Here is an 18,926-nt window from a genome sequence, read left to right on the forward strand (position 1 = left end):
ACATCATTTATTTGAAAAATTAAAAACATATCTGACATGGTTATAAAAGTTCTGTTTATCTGTAGAAGGTTAGCTGGTTAAACGTTGATCAGTCCAAGAGCTATGGCTAACTTAGCTTAAAATTTTAAATAGAATAAATTGTATTTAGTGTATATTGCAAATTCTATATACATATATGTGTATATATAAATACAAGACATTCTATTCATCAATAATAGTTGTGTTATTGTTTCAAGAATAAAAAACAATACCATGATGGCATAAGGGACATACTATCCAAGAAAAGCTCATTATTGTTTAACATTTACATTATTAACATTTTGTGATAACTATCTGTATGTCCCTAACAGGGTGGAACACCTTCACGGCCAGTGTCTGAACAATGAATCTACCCATAATTATTATTTTATAAGTCCTTGAGCTTCACCAATAAGTATTCCTGATAGTTAAACGTGTCACTATTTTGGTAGAATGCTAAAAACATGAAAATCATGTACTTTTTTCCCCAACATTTATGAAGCCAAAATGTTACCGCATACCAGGAATGACCTGTTTACATTTACATTTAGTCATTTAGCAGACACTTTTATCCAAAGCGATTTACTAATGAGGGCAGTGGAAGCAACTAGAACAGTCAAGGGCAACATTATGCAAGTGCTGTAACAAGTCTCAGTTAATCCAGCACAGAACACACAGGACAGAACTTTTTATTTTTTATTTTTATAAATAGACAAACAGAAAATGAATAGAATGTTAAGTGCTATTCTTGATTGGTCAGGTGCTGCTGGAAGAGACGTGTCTTTAGATGTTTTTTGAAAATGGCTACAGACTCGGCTGCTTGAATTGAGATAGGCAGGTCATTCCACCAGGTGGGGGCGGTCCAGTGATTTCATGCCTCTTTGGGATGGCACCACAAGGCATCGTTCACTGGCAGAAAGTAAGCTCCTGGAGTGTGTGTAAGTCTGAACAAGCGAGTTAAGATATATTGGTGCAGAGCCAGTGGTTTCTTTGAAGACGAGTACCAGTGTCTTGAATTTGATGCGAGCGGCTATTTGCAGCCAGTGCAGACTGATGAAGAGAGGTGTGACGTGTGCTCTCTTCGGCTCATTAAAGACCACCCTCGCCGCTGCATTATAGATCAGTTGCAAGGGTTTGATAGTGCATGCCGGAAGACCATTACAGTAGTCCAGTCTGGAGAGAACAAGAGCTTGGACCAGGAGTTGTGTGGCATGCTCTGATGGGAAGGGTCTAATCTTCCTAATGTTGTATAACGCAAATCTGCAGGACCGGGTTGTTGCAGTGATGTGGTCAGTGAATTTTAGCTGATCATCAATCACAACTCCAAGGTTCTTGGCGGTCCTGGACGGAGTTATGGTTGATGCACCACCTAGACATGATTACATGTGTCATTTAGTATAAAAAACAAACTGAGTAACTGAAATATTTTAGATTTTTGGCAGATTAGCTTTTCCCATGGCAATCACATCATCAGTGAAGCTCCTCCCACATCAATCACATCATCAGTAAAGCTCCTCCTACAGCAATCACAACATCAGTGAAGCTCCTCCCACATCAATCACATCATCAGTAAAGCTCCTCCTACAACAATCACATCATCAGTGAAGCTCCTCCCACATCAGTTGCAGTTCTGTGCGGATTTTGCTCATCTCAAACGAGCCTAATAAATGCTGAATATTCCCATCAGGCAACAAGTGAAGACGAGGCATCAGGAAGAGCTGAAATCTGCAAAGCCTGAGGCTGCATTTGAAACCGCATACTTCCCTACTATATAGCATGTAAAAAGCAGTAGGTGAGCGAATAGTATGTCCGAATCCATAGTATTCATAAAAGAGTAGGCAAGATCTACCGGGGTTTTGGACCATTTCTCAAATACTAATGTTGCGCTCGAATATGCCTACTTACCTACTATATAGTAGGAGAAAACAGTATGTGAAAGGAGTAGTATGTTCGAAACCTCAGTAATCATAAAAGAGTATGCGAGAAGTTCCTGGATGGCCTACTGATTCCGCCCAGATTGTGAAGCACTCACCGTCAGATACTTTGCTATCCCTGCCTTCCCATGAGGCCACAGGAACGGATACGTCAGGCGGAGAAAAGCGATGCGGGTGTTTTCAAATGAGAATATTACAAACCAAAATCACGGTTCCTTGTGTTAAAATGGCATTTGGTGAGCTACTGTGGATTAAACTGTTGAATTGTTGAAGGTGTAAAGACGACAGAGAGTGTAGTATAGTTGTGATTGTGCTGTAAAAACACGTTTTATTATGTATAGCTAACAGGGGAGCTCCAGTAACACGCATGTTTCTAAAGATTTACAAAAACCATATACATCTAGCCTGACAAGCCAGACCCACATCAAGATGTTTGGTCTGGAAACTCACCATTGACAGGGCTCAATCCGAGGGGTGGGATAAACGGTTATCTGTCTTCCCTCTGCACGTAATTGGATAGCGCCACAACCAACAGAAGCGGAGCTAACATTAGTTGATCGATTAAACTCCAAATACATCTTCCTTTCTTACGAATGACTTTCCTCAAAGAAAAGCTTAACTCCAAGTCTTCCAGAGTAGCGGCCAAAACCGTCAGCTTCTTTGTTTACCTGTAACACCAAGAACCTCCGCAACTCCGCTCCGTCATTATGTTAAGCCCGTCCACCGACTCTATACATCTATACACGCTGTGATTGGCCTGACCAGAGTTTGGTTTTTCCAGCTCTCAGGTCTACCGAGAGTTGCTAGACTACACTTGCGGCAAAATAAATGTTCTGCCGCTAGGGTGCGTCTAGATTTCTAGGCTTTCTAGGATTTCTTACTAAATGTTTATTTAACATCTGACAGGAACGTTTTCAATAAGTATGGCAGATGAGTACATCACAGCATGAAATAGACATCTGATCAGAGTGATGTATGTGTGCTATAATGTTCACTGTTCAACACTGCTTGCTTTACATGAACGCCAGTAATGTAAATGAATCTACATAAAGTAATTAACATAAGTTGTCTTTTTTATTTGTTCATTGGTACGGTTGATAAATTGAGGAACATTAAAGGGGGGGTGAAATGCTGTTTCATGCATACTGATCTTTTGGCACTGTTAAAGACTTGGATTCCCATGCTAAACATGGACACCGTTTCATAAGCTAAGGTGGACGTTTAATGGGAGTATTTCTTTGCCAAAATTAGTACTTCCTGTTAGTCATAAGTTTCGGAAAGTTTTTTTCGATCATGGGTCCGCTTGACGTCAACAGGGCGGAATTTCCTTGTATGGGCCGTACGGACAATTCTACCGGAAGAGCGCGCGCGCGAGAGAGAGAGAGAGCGTGAAAGCAATAGGCTACGCCCATCAGAGCGCTGGCTCGTACAGATGGAATTTGCTTTTCCGGATCAACAACTGAGTTGCGCAAATATTTATGTCTGTTCCCTGCATTTCGGTGCCGATTGTTTTATAAACAAGGCCCAGTTCGACGCCGGATTTTCAGATCGCCTAATACTGAAGGATGGAGCGGTCCCAACGATAAAGGTCCCAACGTTGGAACCGCAGGTTTGACTGCTTCAAATGTCTGTTTTTGCCTATGCCCATCAAGTAGCCCAAACATGATCACGTATTGATCAATGGAGCATGCGATGTATAGTGTGTGTACATTTGTTTAGCTGGCCACTATATGTGTATGTTTGTGTATTGTAAAAGCACTCCAAACAACAATACACAAAGAATGGGGAAATATGTTGAACTAAATAAGCGCGGTTCTTCATTCAAATGCGCTACTATTCCATGTCTTTCTATGTAAACACTAGCCTGACGCGCAAAACCAGTCCACTTACTACAAATCATGTCTTCACAAACCACGCGTAAACACACACACACACACACACACACACACACACACACACACACACATTGTAACACTCGCGCTTGACATGGTGTTCTAAATAACACAAGCCGCTAAACATATTATATAGTTAGTGTAACTTATACCACATAGTCGACGTCCTGCTCTAGTCGTTTTTGCTGCTGTTCCTGTTCAACTTCAGCCTCTGGGTCTGATTCTGGATCATAGATGTATGGCTGTATCTGATTAAAAGCCATTTTTTATGTTGAATAAAGTTTTTCCCCGCTTTTAGGGATGACGCAGCTTTCAGACGCACTCAACACAGTAACAGCGGCGCGCGCTCGACATTCTTTAGCTCCGCCCACACGATACGCCCCCAGCCGCACGGCTTTTTCCGGAAAGACTCGGAACAGCGCATCTTTCTTTTATAATTATAATAAAAATAAAGACTTTTCGAAGATATGCAGGATGCAGTGCTACTCTATAGGTACTCAAGATTGACATGAGACTGACTGAAACTGAGTGTTTCCCCCCCCCTTTAACACATCAGCAACTACCTCACCATTTAAATGTAGTAGGCTATTGAGCACAAACTTTTATGCTTTTATCAAGGTGTTGTTTAAGATACAGGTAACGTGAAAGCTGTCTGATGTTACAGGGGCAGAAGAGCATGTGTGTGTTTATCTGGTGGAGAGAGGGTGATGAAGGAATGCGGTCATCAAAGGCTTTGAGTGTCACAACGGCAGATCAGGAATACGTGCTGTTGTGAATTTCCTTTTCCTCGTTTGAAGAAGAGACCAGGAGACGTTGGGATATCTTTAAAGCAGACGTTACTCGTTTATTGAGAGCCGTGCTGTTCTTCGGCTGAGGTCTTCAAGTCTAACTAAAACATTATACATTGTATTTATATACATTCCAAGGGGGAGGGATTACATAGAGGCGGGAAATCTGAATAAAGCATGCAAATTAAGTGGGAACACACCCTACTCTGAGAGCACTACCAGTCCCATTGAATCAGCATAACTATTCACATGCTGATACTGGCCAGGAACTCCAATTCCAAGAGCCATCCCAGAGCCATTAAAGACAAAAGGTGAAAGTCAATCAACCTAACGATTCAACGTCAGGGCTCCGAAAGGTGAGAATCTCAGCGATCTGACTCATTTAAAACACAACAGAGAAAACAGGTCTGGCAGGAAAGGAGACTCTTGCTGGAGACTCAATAATCTGAAATCAGTCTACTAAACTTTATCAGTTTATATACTATTGCCGTGGAAAAACTAAAAAAAAAGTAAAAAAGCTCCACAAGTAGTAACCTAGAATACTGTCTAACACTTGATGGCTGCTCTGTCAAGTCCTCGTGGTCAGTGAGGAACCTGGGTGTGCTCTTTGACACCAATCTTTTATTTGAAAGCCATGTTTCTAGCATCTGTAAAACTGCACCCTACCATCTTAAAAATATATCTAAATCACGGCACATGCTCTCAATGCAAAATTCTGAACAGTTAGTTAATGCATTCATGACCTCAAGGCTAGATTATTGTAATGCTCTACTGGGTGGTTGCCCTGCTCGCTTAATAAACAAACTCCAGCTGGTCCAAATCGCAGTTCTAGAAAAAAATAATTCAATTCACTTGGGACTTTATGTACTTTTCTCGACCTGAAACAATGTAAATGTGGTGAACATCAGCGTGTTGTTCAGTCTCATGATGAATGAATGAGGAATGAAGAATAAACACCAACCTCTTTGTTATTCAGTCTCATGATGTTTCATTCTGCAGGTTCTGGATCTCTGCCCTCTCCATCCAGATGCTTTCTGATAGTTCTGCCAAAAACAAACAAGTTACATTTCCAACAGACATGATGGGAGATCAACCAACAAAATAACCTGTCGCTCACTGTGACTGATAAGAAACTAACTTACACAGAAGAGACTCTTTCTCTACACATAAAGATGAACTACTCACTGTGATTTCAGACTGTGATTGTTCTTCTTACGAGTGAATAAAGACTGAGCGAAACTCTCCCCGCATGGATTGTGGTGATGTGGTTTATCCACTGCATGGATCTTCATGTGTGTCTTCAGGTAACTTTTAGTAGAGAAACTCTTCCCGCACTGATCACACGTGTGCGGCTTCTCTCCAGTGTGGATCCTCTCGTGTGTTTTCAGATATGATGACTGATTGAATCTCTTGTCACAGTGGGAACACTTGTAAGGTTTTTCTCCAGTGTGGATCCTCTCATGCGTTTTCAGATTTAATGACACAATGAATCTCTTGTCACAGTGGGAACACTTGTAAGGTTTTTCTCCAGTGTGGATCCTCTGGTGCAGTTTTAAACTGCCTGCGGTCGTAAAAGTCTTCTCACACTCAAAGCACATGTACTCTCTCACATGAGTGTGTATTTTCTTATGTAGTTTTAAACTATGTAGCAGTGAAAAACTCTTTCCACACACAGAACATGCATGCGGCTTCTCATTCGTATGAACTGTCAGGTGTGCCTTCAGGTTTGATGCCCTAAGAAATGTTTTGCTGCATTGATCACATGAGAACGTCCTCTCTCCTGTGTGGATCCTCATGTGAACTTTAAGGTGTGCTGATTGTGCAAAACTCTTCCCACATTGATCACATGTGTGTTTTTTCTCTCCAGTGTGGATCCTCATGTGTCGCCAAAGATTTGGTTTCTGTGTGAAGCTCTTCCCACACTGATCACATGAGAACGGCTTCTCTCCAGTGTGAACCATCATGTGAATCTCAAGATTACGTTGGTTTGTGAAGCTCTTACCACACTGATCACATGGGAACGGCTTCTCCCCAGGGTGGATCCTCATGTGAATCTCAAGATTACGTTGGTTTGTGAAACTCTTCCTGCATTGATCACATGAGAACGGCTTCTCTCCAGGGTGGATCCTCGAATGAATCTCTAGACTATCTTTCCTTGTGAAACTCTTTCCACACTGATCACATGTGAATGGCTTCTCTCCAGTATGAACTCTCAAGTGGCGCTCAAGATTACGTGTGTTAGTGAAACTCTTTCCACACTGAGTGCAGGTTGTAGATTTCTTGGCTCTTGTTTTCTTTATAAATGTCTTTTTAGTCTTTGAGCGACTCAAAGGTTTTTCTCCAGGTTTGACATGATGTTCCTCCTTTACTTCACTCAGTTCTTCACTCTCCTCATTCTCTTCCATCATGTCTGAAATAAACATTAAAACACATTTATTATAGTAATAAAATCATTTAGTTCAGTTAGAGAACAGACACTACAATTAAAAACTTAACCTGTCCGCTCAATGGTCACATGGATCACGTGAGTGAGGAGCTGACTGACAAGACGACGGCGAAAGATTCGGCTTCAAAGCGAAATGTAAACGCATATTTAAGTGAGTTTGTTAGTGTACTGGTTTGTTGTTGATGTGTTTTTCATTAAAGTCCCTGTAAAGAAATATTAAAATGTGTTCTGAGTTTGTCACACCACAGAAACTGCCAAGTAAATTAAATAAGATATCAAAAACTTAATAAAGTCAGCAGTATTCTCTGCTCTCAAACGCTGGGGGAGTGTGTGATATCTGCTCTGAAACCACACCCACTCATGAGAAAGGTGAAGTCTCTCTCAAATTACTTCTCTAATGAGTCATACTGATGCACAAACAAAATAAATCACCTCGTTGGCGAGACAGGAGATAGTCGGTTCGGTCAATAGAGGATTATTAGTGAATCCCAGTTGTCTCAGATGAAAGTTTGTAAAACGATTAGGTGTTTCACGAGTTCACACTTACATCAAATTAAATAGAGTAAAGATTATGCGTATTTGGTGTGCTGTCCGGGGGAGGGCTCCGGGGGAGGAAATTTTGCCCGAACCCAGAGTATCCCCCCCCGTGATAGAGATAGTCTAGAACTAGACTGTATTTTATTATGGATTGTGTTGACGTTGACGTTAAATCGATTAGCTTAATGTGCTCCACTTGTGTTTAATTAGGTTTAATTATCTGAGGGTGCTCCACTTGTGTTTAATTAGGTTTAATTATCTGAACGTGCTTCTCCCGAAATTTGTTAATAAAACATCACAAAATGATCATTGCGGAAATTGAGTTTCTCTTCTAAACAATTACATAATCTAAATAAGAAAATATATATTAAAAAGCAGACTGATATGTAGACTGTCAGGGAGTGTCTAGATAGGTAGAAAACTAATAAAATATACAACAGAAATTGTGTAAATATATGTAATAAACAATGCAATTTACCTAAATACCGGACGATACTCAGGGCAGGAGAGAGAACATGGCGTAAATCTAACCACCAATCCGATCTGGGTAAGTATCAGTCCCTGCTCTCATCCTTCTCAGATGAAGTACATGCAGCCAAATCTTCTTATTTCCAAAACAAGATCAACAGCATCTCAAACTCACGCACACTGTTCAGAACATTTAACTCTCTCCTCTGCCCTCCCCCACCACCTCCCTATCTCCAGACGATTTTGCACAATTCTTCACAAACAAAACAACAACCATTAGCAGTCAGTTCTCACCCACACGCACTGTGGACTTCAGTTCAGCCACATCCACATCCAAACATCCTCTCTTCTCATTTTCTACACTCACTGAGACAGAAGTATCTAAACTTCTCCTCTCTAGCCATCCTACCACCTGTCCTCTTGATCCCATTCCCTCACACCTCCTTCAAGCCATCTCTCCTACAATCTTACCAGCACTCACACACATCATCTACACATCTCTCAGCACCGGCATCTTCCCTACCACATTCAAGCAGGCTCGGGTAACTCCACTGCTTAAGAAACCCACACTAAACTCATCACTCATAGATAATTACAGACCTGTTTCTCTACTACCATTCATAGCAGAAACTATTGAACGAGTTGTTCTCAACCAGGTTTCTCAACCAAATCATCAGTCCTCGTCCTGCTCGATCTATCTGGGGCCTTTGACACGGTCAATCATCAGATTCTTCTGTCCACCCTCTCATCACTGGGCATCACAGGGACTCCACTCCTTTGGTTTGAGTCCTATCTCACAGGTAGGTCTTTCAAGGTTGCCTGGAGAGGTGAGGAATCCCAAGCACATCCACTGACCACTGGGGTTCCCCAGGGCTCGATGCTTGGTCCTCTCCTCTTCTCCATCTACACTACTTCATTGGGACCCATCATTCAGGCACATGGCTTCTCATTCCACTGCTATGTTGATGACACTCAGCTCTTTCATTTCACCCAGACGATCCCACAGTAGCTACACGAATCTCCAGCTGTCTGGCTGACATCTCTGCATGGATGAGAAAACATCACCTGCAGCTTAACCTGGCAAAGACTGAGTGTCTCATCTTCCCCGCCAGTCCCACCATACAACATGACTTCACCATCCAGTTAGGTACATCCTTGATTTCCTCATCAAAGTCAGTCAGAAATCTTGGAGTAACATTTGATGACCGGCTGTCCTTCATAGAACACATTTCTAAGACAGCTCGCTCATGCCGGTTTGCGCTCCACAACATCAGGAAGATTAGACCGTTCCTAACAGAGCATGCAACACAGCTTCTTGTCCAGGCCCTGGTTATTTCTAGACTTGACTACTACAATGCGCTTCTGGTTGGACTCCCCTCTTGTGTGATCCAATCACTTCGAATGATCCAGAATGCAGCAGCACGTCTTGTCTTCAACGAGCCCAAAAGGACCCACGTCACACCTCTCTTCATCTCCCTGCACTGGCTACCACTCGCTGCTCGCATCAAGTTTAAGGCGCTGACGCTTGCATACAGAGCCACCGGAACGACGGCTTGTGGTACCATCACAGAGGGGAAAAAATCCCTTTCCAGAACATTTTCATTCAACGTTCCCAGCTGGTGGAACGATCTTCCCAACACCATCCGAAACGCAGAATCATTGACATCATTCAAAAGTCAACTTAAAACTCAGGTCTTCCGTGAGCACTTAACCTCATAAAAAAGAAAAACCTTTTCCTCTCCTCTTCCTTCTTCCCTCCCCACTCTAGCCTGTGCTACACTGAGCAATGTACACGGTCTCAGGATTTCAGGCTCTTATTGCGCTTCTCGACTCTTCATGACCAATCGCTTCATGTTTTCCCAAGTTGTAAGTCGCTTTGGATAAAAGCGTCTGCTAAATGCATAAATGTAAATGTAAATAGGAAATGTGTTGACAATTGAGGCAATTGAGGCAAGTAATGTAACAATTAAAGCACACAGGAATATGCTTACGCAAGTAGAAACCACATATAAGTAAAAGTAGAGATAGTTTGCGTCACCATGATTATAAAAATGGGGCCTCGGGGTGGAAGATCATTAGGAGAGAGAGAAACCACAACACCAGAAGAGCAAAGAAGACACCTGACATTCTTAGAGAACAACACATATCCTGAACCGAGACAGGGGAAGCCTTGAAATGTAATTGTGTATCTGGCCCATGGAATCTCCAGCTTAGCTGGCATAGATTGTATTCAGTTTTTGCCTCTGCAAGAAATAATACAATGAGAATGAGGACTGCCCTCAAACTCTGATATTATTGTCCAGTTCATTGCTGTGGAGTAAGAATCCTTTTTGGGGTATCATGAGATGACTGTCTGAAAAAGATAGAATTGTATAGAGATATCCCGAGATATCCCACTGTGGGAGTGCATAAGCAGGCACTGCTGTCCTTTGAGGACAAAGAGCCAGGTGTGGTGCACTGAACGGAAGGCTAACCTAGCGGAAGGGTTGGTTGTTATCTGAATCGTAGACCTAAGGGGTACGATAGTGATCAGTGTAGACCCTGAGATAATATAATCAAAAAAAGAGAACAGTATAAGCCTACCTGACTCCTCCTGAATCTATAAAGGTAGACCTTTTACAAGAGTTGAGTAATATAAATAGAGGAAGTGGCTCATGAGCAAGAGTTATGTGGTCACAGTAGAAACCATCCAGAAAGTGACGTGGCACACTGTATCTGATTTTGAATAAGCAGAAATCTGTAATGTAGTGACTGTGGTGGCACACTAGTGTTCCAATAAGCCATGTTGAAACTATCTCCTATTGTTTATTTTTTCATTTAATTTATGTTATAAACTGAACTTTTGTTATATTTCTGATTTTCCATAAATACTCTAGCCGCAAATGTCCTCGGAGCGATGACGGAGCAGTGTTTCTGATATCAGTGAGCGAGGGGTGGAGCAGGGAGTGGGAAATAATGAACTCAGAGAAGAGCTGGAGCAGTGTTTCTGATATCAGTGAGCGAGGAGTGGAGCGGGGAGTGGGAAATGGTGAACCCGGAGCAGAGCTGGAGTGGTGTTTCTGATATCAATGAGTGAGAAGTGGAGCAGAGAGTGGGAAATGGTGAACCCGGTGCGGAGCGGTGTTTCTGATATCAGTGAGCGAGGTGTGGAGTGGGGAGTGGGAAATAGTGAACCCGGAGCAGAGCTGGAGCGGTGTTTCTGATATCAGTGAGCGAGGAGTGGAGCAGGGAGTGGGAAATGGTGAACCCGGTGCGGAGCGGTGTTTCTGATATCAGTGAGCGAGGAGTGGAGCGGGGAGTGGGAAATGGTGAACCCGGAGCAGAGCTGGAGTGGTATTTCTGATATCAGTGAACGAGGAGTGGAGCGGGGAGTGGGAAATGGTGAACCCGGAGCAGAGCTGGAGTGGTATTTCTGATTATCAGTGAGCGAGGAGTGGAGCGGGGAGTGGGAAATGGTGAACCCAGAGCAGAGCTGGAGTGATGTTTCTGATATCAGTGAGTGAGAAGTGGAGCAGGGAGTGGGAAATGGTGAACCCGGAGGAGAGCTGGAGTTATGTTTCTGATATCAGTGAGTGAGAAGTGGAGCAGGGAGTGGGAAATGGTGAACCCGGTGCGGAGCGGTGTTTCTGATATCAGTGATCGAGGAGTGGAGCAGGGAGTGGGAAATGGTGAACCCGGTGCAGAGCGGTGTTTCTGATATCAGTGAGTGAGGAGTGGAGCAGGGAGTGGGAAATGGTGAACCCGGTGCGGAGCGGTGTTTCTGATATCAGTGAGTGAGGAGTGGAGCAGGGAGTGGGAAATGGTGAACCCGGTGCGGAGCGGTGTTTCTGATATCAGTGAGTGAGGAGTGGAGCAGGGAGTGGGAAATGGTGAACCCAGTGCGGAGCGGTGTTTCTGATATCAGTGAGCGAGGAGTGGAGCAGGGAGTTGGAAATGGTGAACCCGGAGCAGAGCTGGAGTGGTGTTTCTGATATCAGTGAGTGAGGAGTGGAGCAGGGAGTGGGAAATGGTGAACCCGGTGCGGAGCGGTGTTTCTGATATCAGTGAGCGAGGTGTGGAGCGGGGAGTGGGAAATAGTGAACCCGGAGCAGAGCTGGAGCGGTGTTTCTGATATCAGTGAGCGAGGAGTGGAGCAGGGAGTGGGAAATGGTGAACCCGGTGCGGAGCGGTGTTTCTGATATCAGTGAGCGAGGAGTGGAGCGGGGAGTGGGAAATGGTGAACCCGGAGCAGAGCTGGAGTGGTATTTCTGATATCAGTGAACGAGGAGTGGAGCGGGGAGTGGGAAATGGTGAACCCGGAGAAGAGCTGGAGTGGTATTTCTGATTATCAGTGAGCGAGGAGTGGAGCGGGGAGTGGGAAATGGTGAACCCGGAGCAGAGCTGGAGTGATGTTTCTGATATCAGTGAGTGAGAAGTGGAGCAGGGAGTGGGAAATGGTGAACCCGGAGGAGAGCTGGAGTGATGTTTCTGATATCAGTGAGTGAGAAGTGGAGCAGGGAGTGGGAAATGGTGAACCCGGTGCGGAGCGGTGTTTCTGATATCAGTGATCGAGGAGTGGAGCAGGGAGTGGGAAATGGTGAACCCGGTGCAGAGCGGTGTTTCTGATATCAGTGAGTGAGGAGTGGAGCAGGGAGTGGGAAATGGTGAACCCGGTGCGGAGCGGTGTTTCTGATATCAGTGAGTGAGGAGTGGAGCAGGGAGTGGGAAATGGTGAACCCGGTGCAGAGCTGGAGTGGTATTTCTGATTATCAGTGAGCGAGGAGTGGAGCGGGGAGTGGGAAATGGTGAACCCAGAGCAGAGCTGGAGTGATGTTTCTGATATCAGTGAGTGAGAAGTGGAGCAGGGAGTGGGAAATGGTGAACCCGGAGGAGAGCTGGAGTTATGTTTCTGATATCAGTGAGTGAGAAGTGGAGCAGGGAGTGGGAAATGGTGAACCCGGTGCGGAGCGGTGTTTCTGATATCAGTGATCGAGGAGTGGAGCAGGGAGTGGGAAATGGTGAACCCGGTGCAGAGCGGTGTTTCTGATATCAGTGAGTGAGGAGTGGAGCAGGGAGTGGGAAATGGTGAACCCGGTGCGGAGCGGTGTTTCTGATATCAGTGAGTGAGGAGTGGAGCAGGGAGTGGGAAATGGTGAACCCGGTGCGGAGCGGTGTTTCTGATATCAGTGAGTGAGGAGTGGAGCAGGGAGTGGGAAATGGTGAACCCAGTGCGGAGCGGTGTTTCTGATATCAGTGAGCGAGGAGTGGAGCAGGGAGTTGGAAATGGTGAACCCGGAGCAGAGCTGGAGTGGTGTTTCTGATATCAGTGAGTGAGGAGTGGAGCAGGGAGTGGGAAATGGTGAACCCGGTGCGGAGCGGTGTTTCTGATATCAGTGAGCGAGGTGTGGAGCGGGGAGTGGGAAATAGTGAACCCGGAGCAGAGCTGGAGCGGTGTTTCTGATATCAGTGAGCGAGGAGTGGAGCAGGGAGTGGGAAATGGTGAACCCGGTGCGGAGCGGTGTTTCTGATATCAGTGAGCGAGGAGTGGAGCGGGGAGTGGGAAATGGTGAACCCGGAGCAGAGCTGGAGTGGTATTTCTGATATCAGTGAACGAGGAGTGGAGCGGGGAGTGGGAAATGGTGAACCCGGAGAAGAGCTGGAGTGGTATTTCTGATTATCAGTGAGCGAGGAGTGGAGCGGGGAGTGGGAAATGGTGAACCCGGAGCAGAGCTGGAGTGATGTTTCTGATATCAGTGAGTGAGAAGTGGAGCAGGGAGTGGGAAATGGTGAACCCGGAGGAGAGCTGGAGTGATGTTTCTGATATCAGTGAGTGAGAAGTGGAGCAGGGAGTGGGAAATGGTGAACCCGGTGCGGAGCGGTGTTTCTGATATCAGTGATCGAGGAGTGGAGCAGGGAGTGGGAAATGGTGAACCCGGTGCAGAGCGGTGTTTCTGATATCAGTGAGTGAGGAGTGGAGCAGGGAGTGGGAAATGGTGAACCCGGTGCGGAGCGGTGTTTCTGATATCAGTGAGTGAGGAGTGGAGCAGGGAGTGGGAAATGGTGAACCCGGTGCGGAGCGGTGTTTCTGATATCAGTGAGTGAGGAGTGGAGCAGGGAGTGGGAAATGGTGAACCCAGTGCGGAGCGGTGTTTCTGATATCAGTGAGCGAGGAGTGGAGCAGGGAGTTGGAAATGGTGAACCCGGAGCAGAGCTGGAGTGGTGTTTCTGATATCAGTGAGTGAGGAGTGGAGCAGGGAGTGGGAAATGGTGAACCCGGTGCAGAGCGGTGTTTCTGATATCAGTGAGTGAGGAGTGGAGCAGGGAGTGGGAAATGGTGAACCCGGTGCGGAGCGGTGTTTCTGATATCAGTGAGTGAGGAGTGGAGCAGGGAGTGGGAAATGGTGAACCCAGTGCGGAGCGGTGTTTCTGATATCAGTGAGCGAGGAGTGTAGCAGGGAGTGGGAAATGGTGAACCCGGAGCAGAGCTGGAGTGATGTTTCTGATATCAGTGAGCGAGGAGTGGATCAGGGAGTGGGAAATGGTGAACCCGGTGCGAAGCGGTGTTTCTGATATCAGTGAGCGAGGAGTGGAGCAGGGAGTGGGAAATGGTGAACCCGGTGCAGAGTGGTGTTTCTGATATCAGTGAGTGAGGAGTGGAACAGGGAGTGGGAAATGGTGAACCCGGTGCGGAGTGGTGTTTCTGATATCAGTGAGTGAGGAGTGGAGCAGGGAGTGGGAAATGGTGAACCCGGTGCGGAGCGGTGTTTCTGATATCAGTGAGTGAGGAGTGGAGCGGGGAGTGGGAAATGGTGAACCCGGAGCAGAGCTGGAGTGGTGTTTCTGATATCAGTGAGTAAGGAGTGGAGCAGGGAGTGGGAAATGGTGAACCCGTTGCAGAGCGGTGTTCCTGATATCAGTGAGTGAGGAGTGGAGCAGGGAGTGGGAAATGGTGAACCCGGTGCGGCGCGGTGTTTCTGATATCAGTGAGTGAGGAGTGGAGCAGGGAGTGGGAAATGGTGAACCCGGTGCGGAGCGGTGTTTCTGATATCAGTGAGCGAGGAGTGGAGCAGGGAGTGGGAAATGGTGAACCCGGAGCAGAGCTGGAGTGGTGTTTCTGATATCAGTGAGCGAGGAGTGGAGCAGGGAGTGGGAAATGGTGAACCCGGAGCAGAGCGGTGTTTCTGATATCAGTGAGCGAGGAGTGGAGCAGGGAGTGGAAAATGGTGAACCCAGAGCAGAGCGGTGTTTCTGATATCAGTGAGTGAGGAGTGGAGCAGGGAATGGGAAATGGTGAACCCGGTGCGGAGCGGTGTTTCTGATATCAGTGAGCGAGGAGTGGAGCAGGGAGTGGGAAATGGTGAACCCGGTGCAGAGCGGTGTTTCTGATATCTGTGAGCGAGGAGTGGAGCAGGGAGTGGGAAATGGTGAACCCGGAGCAGAGCTAGAGCAGTGTTTCTGATATCAGTGAGTGATGAGTGGAGCAGGGAGTGGGAAATGGTGAACCCGGAGCAGAGCTGGAGCGATGTTTCTGATATCAGTGAGCGAGGAGTGGAGCAGGGAGTGGGAAATGGTGAACCCAGAGCAGAGCTGGAGTGGTGTTTCTGATATCAGTGAGTGAGGAGTGGAGCAGGGAGTGGGAAATGGTGAACACAGAGCAGAGCTGGAGCGGTGTTTCTGATATCAGTGAGTGAGGAGTGGAGCAGGGAGTGGGAAATGGTGAACCCGGAGCAGAGCTGGAGCGGTGTTTCTGATATCAGTGAGTGAGGAGTGGATCAGGGAGTGGGAAATGGTGAACCCGGTGCGGAGCGGTGTTTCTGATATCAGTAAGCGAGGAGTGGAGCAGGGAGTGGGAAATGGTGAACCCGGTGCAGAGTGGTGTTTCTGATATCAGTGAGCGAGGAGTGGAGCAGGGAGTGGGAAATGGTGAACCCGGTGCGGAGCGGTGTTTCTGATATCAGTGAGTGAGGAGTGGAGCAGGGAGTGGGAAATGGTGAACCCGGTGCAGAGTGGTGTTTCTAATATCAGTGAGTGAGGAGTGGAGCAGGGAGTGGGAAATGGTGAACCCGGTGCGGAGCGGTGTTTCTGATATCAGTGAGTGAGGAGTAGGGTTGGGTATCGTTTGGGTTTTTTTCGATTCCGGTGCCAAACCGATACTTTTAAAACGGTTCCGGTGCCTAAACGGTGCCTGAACCGATACTTTTTTTTTAAAAAAAGGCCACAAAATGAGGTGGATGACATTAAATGGCTTTTTATTGATTTATTTTTTATTTAAATTGAACCATTTATTAAAAGTTTAATGTATACTTAAATGTATGAATATAAATAAATACAAAACAATTTACTTATTTACAAATTATAATTGACTTATTTACAAATTCACAGTAAAACCTAAGCCACCTAACCCAACTACAACAAGCCTAATATAACTCTAAATAACAGTTGCAGTAATAACAGCAGTCGTCTCTATTCTTGGTCTGCTGCAAACCAGCTTCGAGCTTCAGCTCTATTTTGAAATATGATCATATTCTCTGGCTAAATATTTTAGAACGCATCGCCTTAATGTTTCCATGACGACGCGTTATGTTTCTCACATGACACACAGCAGCCGCAATAGCGCTGACAGCTCAGCTGTATCGGGTTTATTTCGTTTTTTCTTTTTATTCAAAATATTCACAAACTTCTTAACTGTGTCACAAACTATCTGATGTTCAAATGTGTGAGTGAATGTGTGTTAGTTGATCTATAAAGCGCAATGGGCGGCGCCATGTTAGTTTGCGCCTCAGAATCGGATCTGTCGGATTTACAACACGAGTGCATTCTCGTCTTACGAAATACAAGTAAGTGACCAGTGAACTGGAGGAAGAATAGAGTAAACTATATAGTTACTATATAATGTGCATGTATCTGATGTGAATAAAACATGTAACGTTAGTCAAATTATAACCGTCTGAAAGGATTGTCATTGTCGCTTTCATAGACATCAGTGTGTGTTTTTTGCTAGTAACGTTAGCCTACTTATGAGCATTTAAATGTCTGAAACCTGAAATAAACATGATGTGGTTGAAAACACTGAATAGTTGTCATGAGTTGTGATGTGACCAGCGCTGAGTGTCTGTCTCTGGCTCGGTGCCAGCCAAAGCGCAAAAGCACGTTTGAATTTTGGCACCGAAATGAGGAACCGAAATCTGCGTTCTGATTCGGTCCGGTACATACCGGTTATATAAGTACCGGTGCCATATTGGAACCGGATTTCGGTACCCAACCCTAGTGAGGAGTGGAGCGGGGAGTGGGAAATGGTGAACCCAGAGCAGAGCTGGAGTGGTGTTTCTGATATCAGTGAGTAAGGAGTGGAGCAGGGAGTGGGAAATGGTGAACCCGTTGCAAAGCGCTGTTCCTGATATCAGTGAGTGAGGAGTGGAGCAGGGAGTGGGAAATGGTGAACCCGGTGCGGAGCGGTGTTTCTGATATCAGTGAGTGAGGAGTGGAGCAGGGAGTGGGAAATGGTGAAACCGGTGCGGAGCGGTGTTTCTGATATCAGTGAACGAGGAGTGGAGCAGGGAGTGGGAAATGGTGAACCCGGAGCAGAGCTGGAGTGGTGTTTCTGATATCAGTGAGCGAGGAGTGGATCAGGGAGTGGGAAATGGTGAACCCGGAGCAGAGCGGTGTTTCTGATATCAGTGAGCGAGGAGTGGAGCAGGGAGTGGAAAATGGTGAACCCGGTGCAGAGCTGGAGTGGTGTTTCTGATATCAGTGAGCGAGAGTGGAGCAGGGATTGGGAAATGGTGAACCCGGAGCAGAGCGGTGTTTCTGATATCAGTGAGTGAGGAGTGGAGCAGGGAGTGGGAAATGGTAAACCCGGAGCAGAGCTGGAGTGGTGTTTCTGATATCAGTGAGCGAGGAGTGGAGCAGGGAGTGGGAAATGGTGAACCCGGAGCAGAGCGGTGTTTCTGATATCAGTGAGTGAGGAGTGGAGCAGGGAGTGGGAAATGGTGAACCCGGTGCGGAGCGGTGTTTCTGATATCAGTGAGCGAGGAGTGGAGCAGGGAGTGGGAAATGGTTAACCCGGTGCAGAGCTGGAGCAGTGTTTCTGATATCAGTGAGTGATGAGTGGAGCAGGGAGTGGGAAATGGTGAACCCGGAGCAGAGCTGGAGCAGTGTTTCTGATATCAGTGAGTGATGAGTGGAGCAGGGAGTGGGAAATGGTGAACCCGGAGCAGAGCTGGAGCGATGTTTCTGATATCAGTGAGCGAGGAGCAGGGAGTTGAAAATGGTGAACCCGGAGCAGAGCTGGAGTGGTGTTTCTGATATCAGTGAGTGAGGAGTGGAGCAGGGAGTGGGAAATGGTAAACCTGGAGCAGAGCTGTGTTTTTGATATCAGTGGGCGAGGACTGGAGCAGGGAGTGGGAAATGGTGAACCCGGAGTGGAGCTGGAGTGGTGTTTCTGATATCAGTAAGTGAAGAGTGAAGCAGGGAGTGGGAAATGGTGAACCCGGTGCGGAGCAGTGTTTTTGATATCAGTGAGTGATGAGTGGAGCAGGGAGTGGGAAATGGTGAACCTGGAGCCGAGGGGTGTTTTTGATATCAGTGAGTGATGAGTGGAGCAGGGAGTGGGAAATGGTGAACCCGGAGCGGAGCTGGAGCGGTGTGTCTGATATCAGTGAGTGAGGAGTGGAGCAGGGAGTGGGAAATGGTAAACCCAGAGCGGAGCTGGAGCGGTGTTTCTGATATCAGTGAGCGAGGAGTGGAGCTGGGAGTGGGAAATGGTGAACCCGGAGCGGAGCTGGAGCGGTGTTTCTGATATCATTGAAAGAGGAGTGGAGCAGGGAGTGGGAAATGGTGAACCCAGAGTGGAGCTGGAGCGGTG

At 46.3% G+C, this 18,926-nt stretch overlaps 3 protein-coding genes across 3 annotated transcripts in view; 1 reads left to right on the plus strand and 2 right to left on the minus strand.

Moving 5' to 3' along the window:
- The window catches only part of LOC307135411 (galactose-specific lectin nattectin-like), a 125,178-nt gene extending 118,957 nt beyond the window's left edge, over positions 1-6,221 (plus strand). The window contains exon 8 of the transcript XR_013817678.1: positions 6,080-6,221. The gene's annotated coding sequence lies outside the window, so the exon portion shown is untranslated. The remainder of the gene's footprint in view (positions 1-6,079) is intronic.
- LOC307126351 (GTPase IMAP family member 9-like) overlaps positions 1-18,926 on the minus strand; it is a 584,370-nt gene that overhangs the window by 263,981 nt on the left and 301,463 nt on the right. The window lies entirely within an intron of this gene.
- The window catches only part of LOC307135403 (uncharacterized protein), a 34,595-nt gene continuing 20,339 nt past the window's right edge, over positions 4,671-18,926 (minus strand). The window contains exons 3-4 of the mRNA XM_079831821.1: positions 5,818-7,042; positions 4,671-5,675 (exon numbers count right to left, since the gene is read on the minus strand). Of these exons, the coding sequence (XP_079687947.1) occupies positions 5,621-5,675; positions 5,818-7,042 (1,280 nt within the window). The 3' untranslated portion in view covers positions 4,671-5,620. The remainder of the gene's footprint in view (positions 5,676-5,817; positions 7,043-18,926) is intronic.

The sequence above is a fragment of the Gobio gobio genome (assembly GCF_949357685.1).
Source record: "Gobio gobio genome assembly, chromosome: 1".
NCBI lineage: Eukaryota > Metazoa > Chordata > Actinopteri > Cypriniformes > Gobionidae > Gobio > Gobio gobio.